We start from the raw sequence: 18,375 nt of genomic DNA on the forward strand, positions 1-18,375 counted from the left end.
GAATGCATTTTGCATACAAATTCTCCCCAGATGCTTTTAACAGCAGCCAATAACTTATTTAGTCAATAAAGTGATTTTTCTGCACATTGCATTTTTTTAACAAAACTGTTATGTCAATTGAAATACAGAAAAATCACTACATGTTGCTTTTGTTGAACATTTTCTGATGCTGGCAATTTGATTTTCCTTTTGTTTTCCTCTAGTGGTATGTTAATGGGATCCTTTTATTCTGTGATGGAGTAATGGAGTGCAAGTCCTTTATTTTAGCAACAAGACTCTGCTGTTTTGTTCTGTCCTTTGCCCATCACTTTAAGTGTGAATGTACATCCTCATGAACATCAGCCCAAACAATTTTCATGAGAACGTTTAAAAAATCAAGCTCAGTTAATTCATACTAATTTGTTCCTTGCTGGCAAAAGCTTTGTATTAAGAGCTGTTTTCCCTGCTGTTTTAAAGGGGTGAATGTTGGAAGTGCTGACCCTGACAGATGTGTCAGGGCTCAGGTTTGGTGCTGCTGCAGTTGCAGCTGGAGCTGGGCTGCTCCAGGCAGGGCTGGGGCTCAGTTCAGGGCTGGGGAGGGGGCTCTGGAGCAGAGCAGGTGTTCAGCAGCTCTCTGCTGAGTGCATGTTTCACTCACACAGAGCCCATCACAACAAAGCATGGAATTCAAGATATGATTTTCAAGGCACCCTAATTGGATTAGAGGGATTGTGTTAAAGATATGTTGGCTATGAAATGTTTAGAGGATTAATGCCCAATGATTTCTTTTTTTTTTCCCTCTTAAACCATCTTTACTAATCCCTCTTGATCAGAAGCAGCTTCTGGAAAGCATTCCAGCCCAGAAGGAGAGCCCAGCCCTACCTTGCCCATCTCCAGGAGGAGAGACATAGGCTGTTATATTCACTGCACAGACCAAAATTCTCCATTTTAGTTAGATCCAGAGTACTCACTGGTGCTTGTTTTTTCTGAAAATGTGAATATTTATGCCCTTAACATTTTCCATATTAATGAACAATTTTGGGGTGTAAGGGTGGCCTGTGTAAGAATTAACATCCATCTGTTTTGTGTTTTAACCTGTCTGTATATGCTAAAATCTTGCTCAAGTAGTGCAGTGTCATTTATTAATCAGATGTTATTGTAACTGAGCATACCATACAATTACATTTTTGAAGTCTGCTGAAAGAACCAGTGTTAATTGCTTACAGTAGAATCTATTTGCTGGTGGAAATGTCACAATATAATTATGTTGTGTTCCTCTGTCTGACAAGCAATACACTCAGAGAAGATTGGTCCTTTTTTCCTTCTCTGTTGAGTAAAATTATTCCCATTCCACAATAACCCTTTATGTAGTACACATGGTAGCAAGGAGTACACTGGTGCTTTCTGGAAGCACAAAAGCTAATCAATTATAAAATAATTCATGTGTTACTATTCACATGGGCAAATGAGAAATACTTTGGGTCATTTGACAAAACCATTGCTTGCCAGTGTCCTTTGACATAATGGATATTTGACAACAGTTATGTGTCAAAAAATCAGTTGTGCTGAAAAATGTATACTCTGAGTGGAGAAACTGCATTTGTTTCTGGGGGAAGCTTGTTTTTCAGATGTGTTATTTTACTTTAAATGCTTCAGTTCCCCCTGTTTCCTGGCTAATCTACCAGTGTATACAAACTCGAGGCATATATGTATTTATTGTACCTACACATACATTAATCTGATATCTGACACATCTTTTGTTGCCACAGTGTGAGATTCCTAGCAGTGCTTAGTCCCAGCCTTTGAAACCTGCAAAGTTTAACTCAAAGGGATGCAGGGGAAGCAGATCCTGACAGCTTTGCAGTGAATCTGCACAGACCTGTGCTGTTTATCTTTTCTGTCTCTTTTGACTGTGCTGTGAAATTCCCATTAATTTCACTCACACTGCAGATTCCAGCTAAACCATGAGACTAAGCTTTCCCATTTTGCACCATGTTGGCACAGGGAACAGGTATGAGGGTTGATTTTTGCTTCTGCTAGTGCAGCCTTTATTCTCAGTACCTAACTTGACCTTTTCAAGCTAGCTATGTAAAATACATGTGAAAGTCTTTACTTTCTGGGTCTGTTTCCCACACTATGTTCATAATTATCTTGAACAGAGAATAAAGGCAGACTCTGTCCTTCCAATCCTACATTCAAAAAATACAAGACAGATGTAATGGAATCTCAAAGGGAGGATTAACTTTGAGTTAACAGACCAGATACTCATATGGTATAAATTAACTTGGTCCTGGCCTTACACCAGCTGATTGTAATGATTAACTGTTAATTTCTTAAGGTTATTTGGGGGAAGAGATACTTTACATAGGACTTGAAAGATGACAGCACGGTAAAACAGAAAGGGAAAACATTGATCAGGCAGGTAACAAACATGCTTTTATCTACCTATTCATTTCTTGGTAGTCTCAGCAGTACATAATATCTCCTGGGAGGTTATGTGAAGTCGAGATGTGTGTAATTGCTTGTGTTTTCACTCCTTATTGATTATTCTTGCTGTGAGCATGAGAGGAAGAGATGGTGTAAAGGTTACAGCGTGCCAGTCTCCAAACACACTGGAACAGACACTCCAATCAGCAAAGGCTGTTTCAAATGCTAATTTGAAGTATAAGCCTTGATATACTTCTGTTGCTATTTTGCTTAGTATTTGTTGTGTTGGTTGTTCCATAGTAACTGACTTTCAAGTTTCTGTTCCTTGAAGGCTTAAACTTCCTGGTGATTTGAGGCAGAACAGAAAGTCTGAACTGAAATAAGGGCATTTTCTACGTTTTCTTCTTGTCCTGCAGAAGAAATCTAATGCTTTTTGGAGGGAAGGGAGTGAGGCTCTTCAGAGAGGACTGACTCCAAAGCCCATTGTTGGTTTTGGCATGAAGGGTGGTGAGGCTGTCACTGGTGTTCCAGTTGGGATGTAATCCATCTGCAGCAAGAGGCCTGGCAGCCTCTGGAGTGTAATTCAGGCCACCTAAATCAGTAGTTGATTGTTCAGAAAATGCAAACTGTGAATGAGGTTTTATAAATATTTCAGTCTGGCTTTGTGTCATCAGTTTTCTTGGGAGTGGTGGGATGACTTCTCTTGTATGACAAATTCCTGTTCTCATCAGTTTGGAGCTGTTGATGGGAGCATCCTTAGCAACGACCAGTGGTGGATAAGATAACTAAACATGCTTCATTTCAATCCTTTCACTTCTTGCCTTCTGTAACCTTTCCCCTGCTAACAAGCACAAGTCAGTTCTTGGAGCACAAGGGCTGAATGAAGTCTGCTCCTGCTGAGAGCTTTCTGTCAGAGGAGGATGGCTCCACACAGTGAGAAAACTCTCACACCTGATGTGTTAGCCAAAAAATACAACACTGCTGTTTTCCCTTTTGTCTTGGGTGTATTGTCATGGAACTGGTGCACTCAGGAGCTGCTCCACAAGTTTTGATTCTGAGCTGGGAATGGGCTGTGGGTTTGTCCTGAGAACCAAGCTTGAAAATCTCATTTATTTGAGCTTTTTCTTAAGGCTGTGTGACAGAGGTACCTGTAAATAATGGTCTTCCTCTTTCTTTGTGGTTTCCAAAGGTGTTACCTCTCAAATGTTAAGTCACAGAGTCAAAGAATGGTTTGGGTTGGAAGGAACCTTAAAGGTCATCCTGCCATGTGCAGGGATGCCTTCCACTAGACCAGGTTGCTCAAGGCCTTATCCATCCTGGCCTTGAACACTTCCAGGGTTGGGGCATCCACAACCTCCCTGGGCAAACTTGTTCCAGTATGTCACCACCCTCATGGTAAAGAATTTTCTCCTAATATCCAACCCAAATTTCCCCTCTTTCAGTTTGCACCCATTGCTCCTTGTCCTGTCCCTGCAGTTCCTGACAAAGGGTCCCTCTCCTCTGCAGTCCCCCTCAGACCCTGAAAGATTCCTGTGAGGTCTCCACAGAACTTTCTCTTCTCCAGGCTGAACAGCCCCAACTCTCTCAGCCTGTCTCCACAGGGAAGGTGTTCCAGCCCTCTTATCCACGGCTCCTGGACTGCTCCAACAGCTCCATGTCCTTGCCTTGGGGCCAACAGAACTGGTTGCAGCTCTCCTGATGGGAGAGCAGAGCAGAGGGGCAGGACCCCTCCCTTGACCCACTGGCCACGCTGCTCTGGGTGCAGCCCAGGACTGGGGTGGGTTTTGGACTGTGAAGTCAAACCAAGGTGTAAGGTGCAAGAGCAATCAATGGTCTTTGCAAGGAATATTTGTGTCTGATCTTGGATCTGCTTTACTTTACATCTCTGCAGTCCAGTAATGTCACTGGATATAGTAAAATGGCCTGATGCTCATTTAAAAGGCATTCTGTATTCACCCTAATAACACTGATCACGATGTGCTAATTGGCTGTTAATTGATATTATAAACACTATTATTACAAGATTCATTCTAATTCAACATTAATTAATTTACTGTTGCTTTTGAGTGTTATTTATTCATGGCAGTCAGTAGGAATAGGGAGAAAATGCTTGACTAACACACTCCAGCAAAACTACAAATAATTGAGATTTGTCTCCCAGGAATGCTACCATTTCCATAATTAGGATAGTCAGAAGAGCAAGCTTGTTACAGAGATGATTGGCCTGCCTAGATAAGTATTGTAGTAAATTAAGTTTAGTGTGTATTGCAAGTGCAGTATAGTGGAATCTGATAATTACTTGGTCATTTGCAAATCATAAAAATGGTTTCAGTAATGATTCAATACTGACTGCAAAATAGAACAAATTTTTTGTTTGAAATATGGTAGGCTGTTACAAACCAAATGCTGCTTGCTTTTGCTGGAAATGTAGTGAATATGAATGTGCTGCTGCTGCACACACACACACACACACACAGGGACCCTGAAGGTTGATTTTGAACAGTTCTGTGTTATCCCAACTGTTTCTGCAGGTTTGTGATACAAAAAAATTTCTGTCCTTGTTCTCAAGGTTTGTATATTTCTTCATTTACAATGAGTTCTGCAAATCGTGTGAAAAAAAGATACATTCACCAAGTTGTCCGGTGCAGGGTGTCTTTCTGGATTTGTGTAATGGATGATGTCTGCTCCAATGGGTTCTTGAGTGAGCCTTGGAAGTGCTGCATGCAGCACAAACATTACACAGCTGTAACAGGAGGATGACAAAGCTGGGGTGGAAGTGGTTTCTTTTAAATTCCCAAACTGAGACATATCTTTGGGGTTTTTTTCCCTTAGAATAAAATAGAAAAAAATCATCATCTTATAATCCAGCTGTGACTATAAAACAGTTCTGCATGTGTCTTCTATCTTTCTACCTTTCTTCTTTCATGCCTTTTATTTTTCTGTTCATGGACAGCAGAACTGAGGCCACATCTGTCATTACAATGAGTTTCCCTTTTCATATAAGGGAATTATTTTCATAATGACATCTGTCATTACAGTGAGCTTCCCTTTTTCATATAAATTTTTCAGGGATGCAGAGCTGCTTATCAGCTCACAAACACACTGTAGAGAATTGTAGGGAGATACAGTGTGGGTGAATGAAGGTGGTATAGAAGGTAATCTTATCCCCCAAGGAGTTGCAGCTGGACCAATTACTAAAGATTAGAAGCAGGCCTGATCTTAACAGGCCACACCTGTAGGCAACTAGAACAAGTGGTATAAAAGAGTGGATTGGAGGGATCTGGAGTCAGATGGCTGCTGCAAGGATCAGGAACAGTCAGTGCTTAGAGGAGCTGCCTGTGAGGAACATGGAGGGGGTATGGAGCTCTGGGGATATGAAATCCTTGTGCTAGAACTCATGCTATCTAAGACAACAGAGAATCTCCCAGTGATCCCATGAAGTGAATTTCTGTCTGTAAGGCAGTGACTCTTCTCCTCTGACTCCCCTAAGTTTATGCTGTCACCCTCTGAAATGATTTAAGAAGACTCAAAATGCCCACATCAGCAACTCCTTTGTTCCAAGCCAGGGCTTCTTCTCAGCATGGAAAGAACATTACTGAAATCTGTCTCTTTAATGTTAAATGCAGTGGTGGCCACTGAGTGCTTCTAAATTATGTCTCACTGCTTCCCTCCTGCCTTGTATTGATTTCTTGCTTATGGGTTACTTGATCATATGAAGTTACAGAGGATCATAAATTGTTCCTGTAATTTTTGATAGAGTCTGAGACTGAAAAGTTGTAGAACAGGGTTGTTGAGATAAAACATTACTGCAAAAAAATGGAATATCCACTCCTCAATAGAAGTGTGATTTCTGAATTTTTTTCCAAAGTGCTCAGTGCTAATTCAGACATAAAAAATATAGGTAATAGTAATTCTAAGGAAATGTACAGAAACAACTAGCAATACTTCACTTTGTAATCATAACCATCCCTCTCTAATCCCCATGCCTGGGATGTGCAGAAGATCATCTCAAGTGATTCCCCCTCCCCTACTTTGCTAAGTTAAAACCCTCAAGGAAAGGCCACATCTATGACCAGTAATGTTAATTTTCTCCTTCAGGAGCTTGGTTTTCTTTGCTAGAGCCCCTCACTGGCCTGGGCAGTGGATGTGCTGGGCTCAATGGGTACACAAGGTGCTGATTCCACTTTGTGGTAGAGATCTTATTTACTAGAGTAATCTTCTGTACCGTGAACAGACCAGAGACCAGTGGGCATTTTACATACAAATAGTTGTAATAATTTAAAATGGATATATGTAATCAGTGCTCACCTGCAATCTTTTCTTTGACTGAAGATTTCCACAAGGACCACCATGGAAAAAAGTGAATCATTTCTTAGACTGGAAGTGAAAATTGGCATCCCAAAAGTGGGACTAATGTTGCTAAAGAAATTTTTCTAGGTGCTGGCATAGGAAAAAATTGTATTTTCATCTGATTACAGTTAACAGACACTTCAGAAGTCACCTCTCCTGTGCAGAGCGTCCTCACTGGAGGGTACTGCAGCAAGTCAGACCTTCCCTTCCCCTCTTGAGCCTGATGGCAAGAGATGCACTTGCTGTGATGGACCACTGGGGCTTAGCTCCAGCAGGAGTTCTGGCTCAGCCCAGGGCACTGCTGCTTCTATCAAACCCTCAGACAAAGACTTCTCATTGGGTCCTGGCTCACTGGTAAATTGCTCAGTGACATTTTTTGTGGTTTTTATATAACCCTTCAACTACTTCTATTACTAGGTCTGATACAAAATTTTTGTTTCCTAAGTGAAAACATTGGATTTATTTATTTATTTTTGGTCTTGCCACCATTTGAACGAGGCAAACCTGTTTGTGCTCTAATCAAAATGGAAAACGTTTTTAGATGAAACCCAAGCCTGGAAATTTTCAACCTGCTGTGTTGTTGAGTTGTGAGCAATTGAAAAGGAGTTTATAGTGGAAATCTGAGTTCAGCAACTACCACTCAGCTGGCTGTTGCAGAAATGGTCCCGCTGAAGGGAATGGAGCTGCTCCTAGGAGTTTAAGTAGGGACTACAGAGCTCTGCCTATTTGGAGTGATTATGGCTCATACTCCTGCTGTAATGATAGGGCTCCTGATTGCATTTATGGATGTAATAGCAGCAAATACTCTGCTGAACTACATAGCAATAACTCTACTAATGTCCTCTGTCCATTGATTCATGGACCAAGGCACAGGGTACACACACAGCTGTGCTCAGATGGAGTCAGCAGCGTCCAGGTATCTCTGTGCAGAGGAAATCTGTTGGACTGCCAGGACAGTACCAAACTGAGAACAGAAGGTGATGGATTGATTTACAAAACATAAGATGGCTCACAAAATAGATTGAAAGATTGCTTTGTGCTGCTGGGGAAGTGTGATGCCATTAATTAACAGTAGAGGTAAGAGATCAGCAGGCTGGCTCTCAGTTATATTGGAGGATGATTGAGCATAATGTAGCATCACAACAAATGTGAAAATGATTGCACTATCTTCATTATTCTGAAATTCAGTAATAGTGCAACAGTTGAAGATTAAGCTCTCAATTATAAGTATTGATTTTTCTGGACATAGAAAATACAAGCTAAAATTGCACTAGAGCTGAGATTCTCTTATCTTCAAAAACAGGTACAGGTTTTCCTGCTAGCACATTGATGTCAGTCCTGTCAGGCTTTGAACAGGAAGCAGAAGGGGAGATTTCCTTAGTAAGTTTGTGAAAGACATTTGGTGACAGAGCAAAGTGCTGTGGTTTTGTTTCAGTGGAGGTAGCACAATAAATGCTCTTTGATACAAGGGCTGGAAGATGAGCTTGTGTGTGCACTTCCCCTTCTGCTGAGGTTCCAGTTTCTCTGGAGTGAGGCAACGTGAGAGGTTGCTCTTCTATCCTCTGTTCCCATTGTGTAATGAATCAGCCAACTTTGAGGGAGCTTGAGACAAATCCTGCTTCAAGGCCAGGGCTGTTCCACCTGTGCCAGATGGCCATAAAGAGGATGTTCCCCACTGACTCATATGTGCAAATCAATTTTGAGGGTAGAGCTGTGCTCCCAATATGGAACTGTAACCATCATATTCCTCATGAGTTTTATTTTGTATTAATATTGTGGGGGTTTTATTATGGTTTATAAAGCACTGAAGGTTTTTGCTTTACTTTCTATTGTCATTGTGGGCTTTTTATTAAGATTCGTAAAGCACTGATCTGTGTAAATTATCCCAGGAAAAGGGAATTCCCTAAACATGTAGGAAGCTTCAATCAACAGGCAATACCCACACCCTGAGAAGCTTGCTAGGTGAGATGAGTGCACCTCCAGTCCCACTGAGAGTGCCCCAAGTGACCTGAGCAGGAGGAGATGGGAACTCTTGTGTTGGCTTGACTCATTTTGCTTGGAAAGGCAGATGATGGAATGTTGAGAGGTGACAAGTGCAGTGAAGGCTGGGAATAGGGAGGGCTACAGAGGAAAGAAGCTGTCCATGAATCCTCTGTAGCTGCTGGGTAAGAAGAAGGTGATCTTGACAGCTGCTTTTTGGAGGACTGAAGTGACTGAGGGTGAAGCTGGAATCAGCACCCAGGTTGAGTTTAGTGCAGGGGGAGAATGCAGTGTAGTGAGGTACTGAAATAGCTGTCAAATCCAAGTGCTTCCTTAAAATCCTTTTAGATTTTTATCACTAGTGAATGGTAAGATATTAAGTGAAGTCATCTGATGCATTTTCTGTGTATCCTGTCCACCCAGCCTGAGGAGGATGAGCTCCTACCTGAGGCAGCTCATTAATATGTAGGCACTGACATGATGAGCTAGGCTTTGGTCTCCATGAGTTTTACAGAAATGAAGTGGCTGGAGCTATTCAGGTCTTGACATCGCTCATACAGATCTGAAGTCCTACTGTATTTTTTAGTAAGCAGAGCCTCAACTGAATGTTTCCTGCCAATTTCATCTTCTTTGCAAACCATGCTGGGTCTTTATCAGTGAAGTAGTCTGCAGAATAGAGGGTGCTAAGCAGCCATGAGCTAAAACCAAGGAAGTGACAGTATAGAGCAAAGTAGCAGATAGTCTGACAGATGGAAAAAGTGTAGCATTCTTCCTTTGTGAAACTCCAGGCAGCCACGAATAGGATTATATTTAAAAAGCAATAATAGTATGCAGGTGGTAAATGCAAGTATAAAAATCCAAAACCTGAAAGAGAAGGAAGGAAACTAGCATATGAAAAAAAAAAGGTTAGAGAAGGAAAAACAGAAGAGAACAAAATTAGTCACTGCAGGAATTTTTTAGAGAAAACTGATGCAGTGAGGTGGCATTTCAGGTGAAAATTTGAGAGGATTTTGTTCTCAGTAATTGCTAGATAAATGATAGTGTGGGTATTGACAGCAAGTTAGATTAAAATAAAAGGCCCACAATATGACTATTTTAAATTCCCTTCACCTTCTGCATATCATTGCAGAAAATCACTGATTTCGAAAGAGAGGCATCCAAAAACGTAATGAAAACCACTAAAAATATTTGAGTTCATTGATGGGACATCATCAGCTTGAAATGAAAACAGTTTAAAAGAAAAATGACTTGTTTTTGCAATTGCAATTGCCCTTCATTCCCCTGTCAGTTCTCTTTGCAAGCACATTTTCTTTCTCTCACAGTCCCTTTTTGTCCCTGTCATTCTGCAGAAACCCTGAGCATGTGCATGGCAAAGCTCATCAGCTGCACAGGAGAAAACAGTAGAACTGGGCATAGGCTAATGGCCATAATAAACAAACTGCAAATTATAGAATAGATTAAATTTAAGCCATCTTTCTAATGCTTTAATACTCCTCTGAGTCCTAGTGAACCATTGGTGGAGGGTTTTTTAAAGAAATGTCATTTAAATTGTGTCCCATGTAAAGTTAAGAATGACTTATGGGGCTGGAAATTTCATCATTTCTGAATACAACAGGGAGCAATAAAGTTGCATTAATTTATGAGCAGCACTACTGCACAGAGATGTTCCTTGAGGGGCTGTGGACAGGGAGGGTGTGCTGGGAGCCTCTGGGGCTGTGCAGGCTCTGTGCTGCTGGGCATCTGTGTGTGCTCCTGGACAGGGACACCACTGCCTTGTAGCCCTTGCCACAGTCAGCAAAGAGCCCCATTCTAGGCACAGGGGACACCTCTGACATGTACAGCTTTCCTGGGAAAAACAGACTCTGACTTGGAGAAGTGTGCTAGGGAAGCTCTGCTGAGGAGAAGCTTGAAGGGAGAGTCGTGGGAGATGTTGAAACCATTCCCTTCTGGGATGTGCTGCTCCCATGGCAGCAGGATATCTCTGTCATGACTGAAAGGAGTGTTTCAATTACTCAAGGGCATTTCAGTACAATTATGATCACCTAAACAGTGCTCTGCAAACATTCAGTTGGTCTGTTTTTCCAAGTTTATACTACTGTCTTGAACAAGGAGGAGATGCCCAAGAAGGATTAGGCAAAGGTCTTTTTTCTGTGGCCAACTTTTATTTTGTAATTATTACATTTGGAAAAGAAGAAAGCTTTTGGTATTGTTTACTTTTACCAACATATGTTTCCAGTTTCAAAAACCTGGGGAAAAGTGTCTTTCCCTCTCTCTTAGTCTCACTTCACTCTTGGCAAGTGTCTTCTGTCATGTTCCTTATATCAAATCAAACAGACATGAGCATGTGTTTTTAATAACTGTAGGAGATGTTTTGGAAGGTGCAGTGGGCTTTGTAGCTGCTCTCAGGCTGTCTGATAACTGAGCACAGAAACAGCCTCAGATTTGTCCTACAGCCTGGAGCAAATGTCTCCACTGTCTGCCTTGGAAGGAGCCTTGAGGTGGTGGGGATGTGGAGGTGGGAGGAGAAAGGGGCTTCACAAAAGGCACTAAGTGCAGAAACTGGTAACAGCTCAGATCTTAGAAATTTGAAAATTGTACCTCTGGCAGGGGGGATACACATCAGGTATCTTTTAAGACAACACTATTCCTTTCATTTAAAAAATAATAAAGTTAAAATTTGCAAGAAGAAAATTTGGGCAGGAGGAAGTTTTTTGGCTTGGAGGTACTTTCCTTCTTTGTTTGCTAATATTCAAAATTTCAGGTTCTTTCTAAATCATTTTTGTTGAGAAAGGTCCGTACAAGGTCAGAGCACTGAAGAATGATGTTGTTTCATTGAAGAATGAATGTTGTGTTTTGGATAAAATTATGTTTTTCTTACATTGTGTTCTGGTTTTTGAATTGCAGAGTGGGTACACAAACCAAACCCAAAGTACTTTAAATTTCTTATTAGAAATGTCCCTCCAGCTCTTCTGTTTATCAGCACATCCTGTCTGAACCTCACACAGTGGTGTTTGCTTTAGAAAAGGAAGACAAGAAATTATTCTGTTAAAAAAAAAAAAATGAACAGATATTTTAAATTGTACTGGAAGAGCCCCACACCTCCATGAAAAAGTGAAGACATGCAGGTTGCATTTAAATGTTCCAGGGCACATCTGCTGTTACAAATAAATGCTATCTGTCAATAATCCTCAGCAGCTGTTCAGTAGCAGAGTTCCACCAGCTTCTCAGCAGAGCTGTGCTGATCATGGGAAGAAGCAGCTTTGGCTAAACAGGGACTTTCCTTCTGGGGGAACACCAGCCTTGTCAGTGTTTGAGTAGTTTGGACACTGGTTACAAACTTGGAGGGGATTCCTTTGGAGATTCAGATGTCTGTACTCAGGCGGAGCTTGGTACAACTCATAAACACCTGGGTACTTGTCTGTGCTTGTGCAGCCTTGTTCAGGATGAATCCCATGGGCACGGGCTGCTGCCCAAGGGGTGGTGGCCCTGTGTGGGGACAAAGGAGAGGGGTACAAACTGGATGGGACACAGGCTGGCACCCCTCCTAGGTTCTCACCCTGCCCTACAAAGGGCCTTTGAAGAGGGAGCCGAGGTGGAATGTGTACTGCTTTCTGCACCCTGCCCTGTGGATACACTCAGAGATGTCCTGTGTTTTGTTTTTGAACAGGAAAAGCCAACAACAATGTTCAGTGGGATGAGGACTCCGTAGAATTCATGCCAGCCAACCCAGTCAGGATCGCATTTGTCTTGGTTGTTCATGGCAGAGCTTCCCGGCAGCTCCAGCGCATGTTTAAGGCTATTTACCATAAAGACCATTTCTATTACATTCATGTTGACAAGGTAATATATCACTGGTTATAAATTGCCTGTCTCACCATCTGTCAGTCTACCCATCCTTGTCGTCTTCTTCATCTTCCCTTTACCTCTGCTGCACAAAGTGCACGTCACTTTTTGTCTCTCCATCTGTTACATGTTTGGGAACCTCTTTTTTTTTCCCCCCCTTAAATTTTCTTTCTTGTTATCTTATTTATGTAACAGCCTTCATTTCTCCTCCTCTGTGATGAGTATCTCCCCTTATCTGTCTGTTGTACATTTAGTTAGCAGTAACTGATAAGTTGATGCAGAGTGAGGTGGCCCATGGATGGAGAGCTGACCTGAGGTGCCTTGGGCAAGTGACACATGGTAAAAGGGAGGTGGTGGCAGCCACCTCCTTTACAAAAGCCCTTTGGGCTCTATGATGACAAATGGTGAATAAAGCTAATCACACTGGTTAGTGATTACTGTAGTTGTAATAAAAAATATTAACCAGGGCTCTCTGTACATTTAGGAAAAGAAGGTTGTGTGAAATAGTAAGTGAGAGCAAAGCAATGGCAGCGCTCAGTGAGTCAAGAAGTAGGGTAGGCCTTTAGTGACTACAGGGAGAGACAATTTTGGACTGAATAACTTAAATGTATCACTCTTCTCTCCTGTAAAGCGATCCAATTACTTGCACCGGCAAGTGCTGCAGTTTGCCAGCCAGTACCCAAATGTGAGAGTCACCTCCTGGAGAATGGCTACAATCTGGGGAGGAGCAAGCCTTCTGACCACCTACCTGCAGACCATGAAGGACTTAATGGAGATGAGTGACTGGCCCTGGGATTTCTTCATTAACCTCAGTGCTGCTGACTACCCGATCAGGTACAGTGAGTATTTTAAGGATGCACATGTTTTGTTCCTAGAGGAGATGTGGAGATAAGCAGTGACATGTCTGTGCTGTGCTGCAAGAAGCAGAGGAGCAGTTCCTTTTGTTTTACAGCAGAAAACTCCTCTTGGAGAGCTGGTGTCTGACAGCCACAATTTAGCCAAGTATTCAACCACCTGCCTGTACCCTGTGTGTCTTCCCTTTGCCTGGGGGGGACTTCCACTGAGAGGCTGCTCCACTTAGTGATTTTTTCCAACAAAAGGGGTACCTGCAAGAGAGGATGAGGAAAGTAGCCAAAAGTACTGGAGCTCAGCAAATGAAACCCAGGCATGGAGAGATTCCTCCCTCCCAGGGCTCTGATTAACAGTGTCATTTGATGTCTCAGCAAGGGTTGAAGGTATGAATATAGGTTCAGGTACTCCTCTCCCTTCTTTTAGTACTTTTACTGTGGAGGATAATGGCTGTAGAAGTGACAAATAAGTTGCTAGGAGTCAATTATATGTTCAGCACCAACCGTTGCCTGAATATCCTCATTCAGATGGTAAGAATTTCACATACTATCACATGATAAGGCTTGTGATTTTAAATGAAATTATATTCTTTCTGGGTTTACATCACCCAGGCCTCAGAGCTGCATTCAGTAAGTTTGCTACATTGTGCAAAAGTAGATAGTCTGTTAAAAACCCCAACCCAAACAAAAAAAAAAACCCCAACAACAACAACAAAGCCACCCAAAAAATTCCCAAGTGTCCTGAAACTGTTTTTAGGTTTAGGTTATAAGAGTTATTAAGAAGAAGGAAACACAAAATTCTTGTGGTTTCTGTTTCCCTCTATGCTGAAATGAACCAATGAAAGGGGAAGTGACTTTCTTGATTTCAGGGCGATTTCCTGATGAGTGATGATACAAATGATGGTTTTAATACTCCTGGAAGAGAAATATGCTTCCACTGGTGAGGTTTCTCCAAGATCTCTCTCAAAGTTTGAATCCCTTCCTGAAGGTGCTCTTTGGACAGAAATTGCCACTAAGTGAACAATGACAAAACTCCTGAGCCTATGCCTTAGGAAGGATTTTGTGAGGGCTGACAAAAGGCTTTTTTGCTGATGCCCATTTCTAAGCACTCTCAGTGAAATGCAACACATTTTGGGGAGAAAGATTAGAGCTCAAGAGTTACTGAGACTGCCTTGATATTAGAACGTGGGGATTTGAATTAAGAAACCATACTATTTAAACACTTTTGATGTGCAACAGGGAGAGAACTAACAATTTTGGCATATCAACCCTGCTTATAAGGGAGAGTATATAGTTTTCTGTATCTCTTGAGTTTTGGGAAAACCTAACTTGTTATTCCTGATTGTTCACTTTCCTGGTGAGGAATGCTGTATTGATGCTGAAAAGTGGAATAATGAAGGACCATAAAGGAATAAGTAGGTGATGGCACTGTGGATTAAACAGGATAAATGGTAGGAGAGTGCTGAAGGTCTGGTATGGTTGTACACTAGTGCCAGCAGGTGTGTCCAGTTATCCTGTGCTGCTGAGCCCACCCCAACCACTGTGTAGTGCTGAGGCCATGACCTGGGGCAGTCTGAACTGTTCCAAGCTCCCTGGGGAGCAAATCAAACCCCAGGGCCAGATGGGGTCAGTGGCTTCCAGACATGGCCATCAACAACCACTGGCTTTGTGGGGCAGACTGCAGTTGGTTCAGAGTTAGTGGAGTCTGTGTGAGAGTGCCGTGCTGTCTTGCAGTCATTCCAGCTCTGCTGGAGAAATTCCAGGCACTTGTTTCTTCAGAGGGGAACTCTGGAAGGTCGTGCTCGCCCCTTGCAGCTGCTCTCAGAGCTCTGTGGTGGCTTCCTGGGGGCTCTTGGGGGCTCTCAGCACCCAGGCAGGCTCTGAAGTGCTCACTTCCCTTCCTGCCAAAGCACTGAAGGGAAGATGCTTCCTCTTCGTCCCATGATGCACTTCAACAAAAAATAATAAACCTTTTTAGTGCTCCAACTTCACTGGCAGTGACTTACAAGTAACGTTAAGTATTTCTTTTAATATGGAATATTACTGCTATAAACTGTGGAAAGTCTTGTCTCATCAAATATATATATGAGTCCATTTAATTTTCATGGTGGAGGTGCTATAAATTATTATTATTTATAATCATTAGGAAGGCATTACCTCCCTGCATAACCCAGAGAGAGCTGATTGTTTTCCCAGGAAATAGTAAATAGGGTGTTTGGGGGATTCTTTTTTTTCTTTCAGACCCCATGCCATGATTTGTCAGATAGTGGGCTAGGGGCACTTCACACTTCTCTCTGGTTCCTCATACTGCAGTGAGTTTTGCTAGGTTTCCCTGCATAAGAACATATGAATTTTGTAGATTAATAGTTTTTATCCAGAGCTGCTTCATATTAAGCTTTTGCTTCCCATCTGCCATTCCATCTGTAATACTGAAACCTTTACTATTTCTCTTCTGATAATAAAAGCTAATCCAGCCTCCTAAGTCAAAAAGCCATACTCAATATGTGGGGTTAATACAATATGATGAAGCCTAAATCTGTCCAGGGAGCAGTCTGGTCTGTTCACAGACTACAGTAGAATTGCCAGGAGCCTTTCATCCTTCAGGAGAAATGTCCAGAAGCAGATGTTAAGCATCATAAAATATAAAGGCATGGAATAAAAATATTAGAACAATTCATTTTGTGGGGGAAACAATTAAAAATGTGTAAAATAAAACATATGCATACCAGGAAAATCCAGATAGCCTTATTATTCCTCCTCATGCCTGAATGTTTTGTTTGTGGAGTCTGTAGGTCCAGCACTAGCACAGAGGAGGTTCTAACCCATGTGCTTCTCCTTCTTACTGCAGTACAAACCACTGGCGAACAGTCTGGACATAAAGGTGCCTCCAACAAAATTGTTTCCCTTTAATCATGAGGCAATATGTTATTTATTGGGCTAAGTGAAAAGATGTGGTGCATTATCCACCCTTGACTTCATTCAGCTCTGTTAAACATTCTCAGCAGGAAAAGGAGGGGTGGAATGGTTAAAGACAAACCTCCACAAGCAACTCGGGGATGGGAGTTTGGGTGACTGCCCCTCCTTTTGCTCTGGGCTCATGAATAAAAAAGGAACAGATTTGGAGGGGTCTCAAGAAATCATCTCTCACAGTCATTGCATTCATAAAGAAATGGAAGAAAAATCAGCATCTTCCTTCCTTTTCCTTAACTTATTTTTAATTTTCGTGGTATTTTTTCATAATTTAAATCCTTCTTTTGAGACCCTCTTTCAAAACCTTATGAGAAAGCTAATGATATCTTCAGCCTCTTACTTTACATGTCTATCTATTTGCATTATTTATTGTCTCTGACAAACATCATAAAGTAGTCAACCTTATGTTCAGGGACTGAAATTTCACTCCCAACAAGGTGAACTATGGTAGAGCATCTATTCATGCTGAATGTTTAATGTGCATTGCAGGAGTCCTTGGATAATGTGGCAGGTGAAGTGTTGCACCACTTAAATTAAGAAGTTTAATGAGATCATTTAACAGTGAATATCGTGTCAGTGCTTACCTGGCCACAGAGCTTGTATAAAGAATAAACATAATGAAACATTTGAACTATTTGTAATTTACAGTAAATCACTGAGCCTCAATCACCAAAGGGATCACCAAATCTAATTGCCAGCTAATGCTTGGTCTTTAATAAAGGTCAAGCAAAATTATTAGCAGAAGCTTGGGGAGTGCTTCAGAATAGTAAGAAAATAAAGTGCCTTATTGATGGAGCCAGGAACGCAGACACAACAACATTTTCCATTATGGGCAATCAGGTATAACAAAAGAACTTAAATGAAACCCAGTGAAACTACTTGTGTTTTGCTGCTTGGCATTATTTTGGGATGAAGTTGTGTGCTTTCCATAAAAGCCTGTGTTGGGAAGCCTCTGTTAAATGAGACATGTTCAGTAGAAATTTGGGTCTGGCACTTGAATGGAAGGTGCCTCATCATAAAAATAGCACCTGAGGTACTGCACACTGCAGGGAGTAAATGGGATGATCTGACTGGCCCTGGTCCTCTAAGCAGGTGCCAATATGGAGATTCTCTGCCAACCAGAATAATACAGAAATTAAAAAAACTGAGTTGGCAAGTAACTATTGACTGACCTGCACTTGCTTCATTGTATTGCCCTCTGTTGCTCAAGGTGACATTGGTTGATAAAAAACCAAAGTGATGACTTTCCCTGGGCCAGAGAATATTTGCCAAGACCAAGAGCGAAAAGGTGGGAGTGCAGGAAAGAGGTCTTCAGGTTTTCTTCTTGTGGTAGGTGAAAATAATTACAACCAACAGATTTTAGGAAGAAGTTCAACCTTTGGGCAAAATGCTTTAGCACTTTTTCAAGTTACTTTTCAGGTGCTAGAACTACCTGGGAGATCACGTCCTTGTTTCTGCCACTGGCTCAGTTTCATCCCCTGCAAAGCATGGGTGACTACTATTCTATAGAAACTGCATTAGGGATGATTTCTGTTCTGTCAAGTTCACCATGACCTGCCCCAATTTCACCTGTGACCAAATGACACCACCTTTGGAGCAGGTGACAGGGAGAAGAAAAGAGAATACACTTTGTCTGGAGTGGGTACACCAGACTGGAGCTACCCAGCTGCTCTTGCAAAACATCTCAGCTTTTGCAATGTGCAGGCTTGAAATGCAATATTGGAAATACAGGAAAATCTGCTCTTAGAACTGAAACAAAGCACTTAGCTTTCACATACAGCACTCTAGCTTTGGGAGAAATATCTGGGACCCAGTTGTGCCCTCTTGATGGCTGTGAGCTTAGAAATCCCAAAGCCAGCAGAGCAGATGAGAGCTGTGCAATGGCAAGTAAGGTAAAGCCATTGGCTCAAAAGGCAGTTCCACTTTCTCTCTGTCTCACTTCTCATCAATTTGACTGGACTTAATTTAACAATTCTAT

At 41.8% G+C, this 18,375-nt stretch overlaps 1 protein-coding gene across 4 annotated transcripts in view; it reads left to right on the forward strand.

Annotated features, from left to right (window-relative positions):
* XYLT1 (xylosyltransferase 1) overlaps window positions 1–18,375 on the forward strand; it is a 178,841-nt gene that overhangs the window by 103,368 nt on the left and 57,098 nt on the right. For all 4 annotated transcript variants that reach the window (XM_059861518.1, XM_059861520.1, XM_059861517.1 and 1 more), the window contains 2 exons: window positions 12,404–12,576; window positions 13,211–13,413. In XM_059861518.1, the coding sequence (XP_059717501.1) occupies window positions 12,404–12,576; window positions 13,211–13,413 (376 nt within the window). The remainder of the gene's footprint in view (window positions 1–12,403; window positions 12,577–13,210; window positions 13,414–18,375) is intronic.

This window comes from Haemorhous mexicanus, chromosome 17, assembly GCF_027477595.1.
Source record: "Haemorhous mexicanus isolate bHaeMex1 chromosome 17, bHaeMex1.pri, whole genome shotgun sequence".
Classification (NCBI taxonomy): domain Eukaryota; kingdom Metazoa; phylum Chordata; class Aves; order Passeriformes; family Fringillidae; genus Haemorhous; species Haemorhous mexicanus.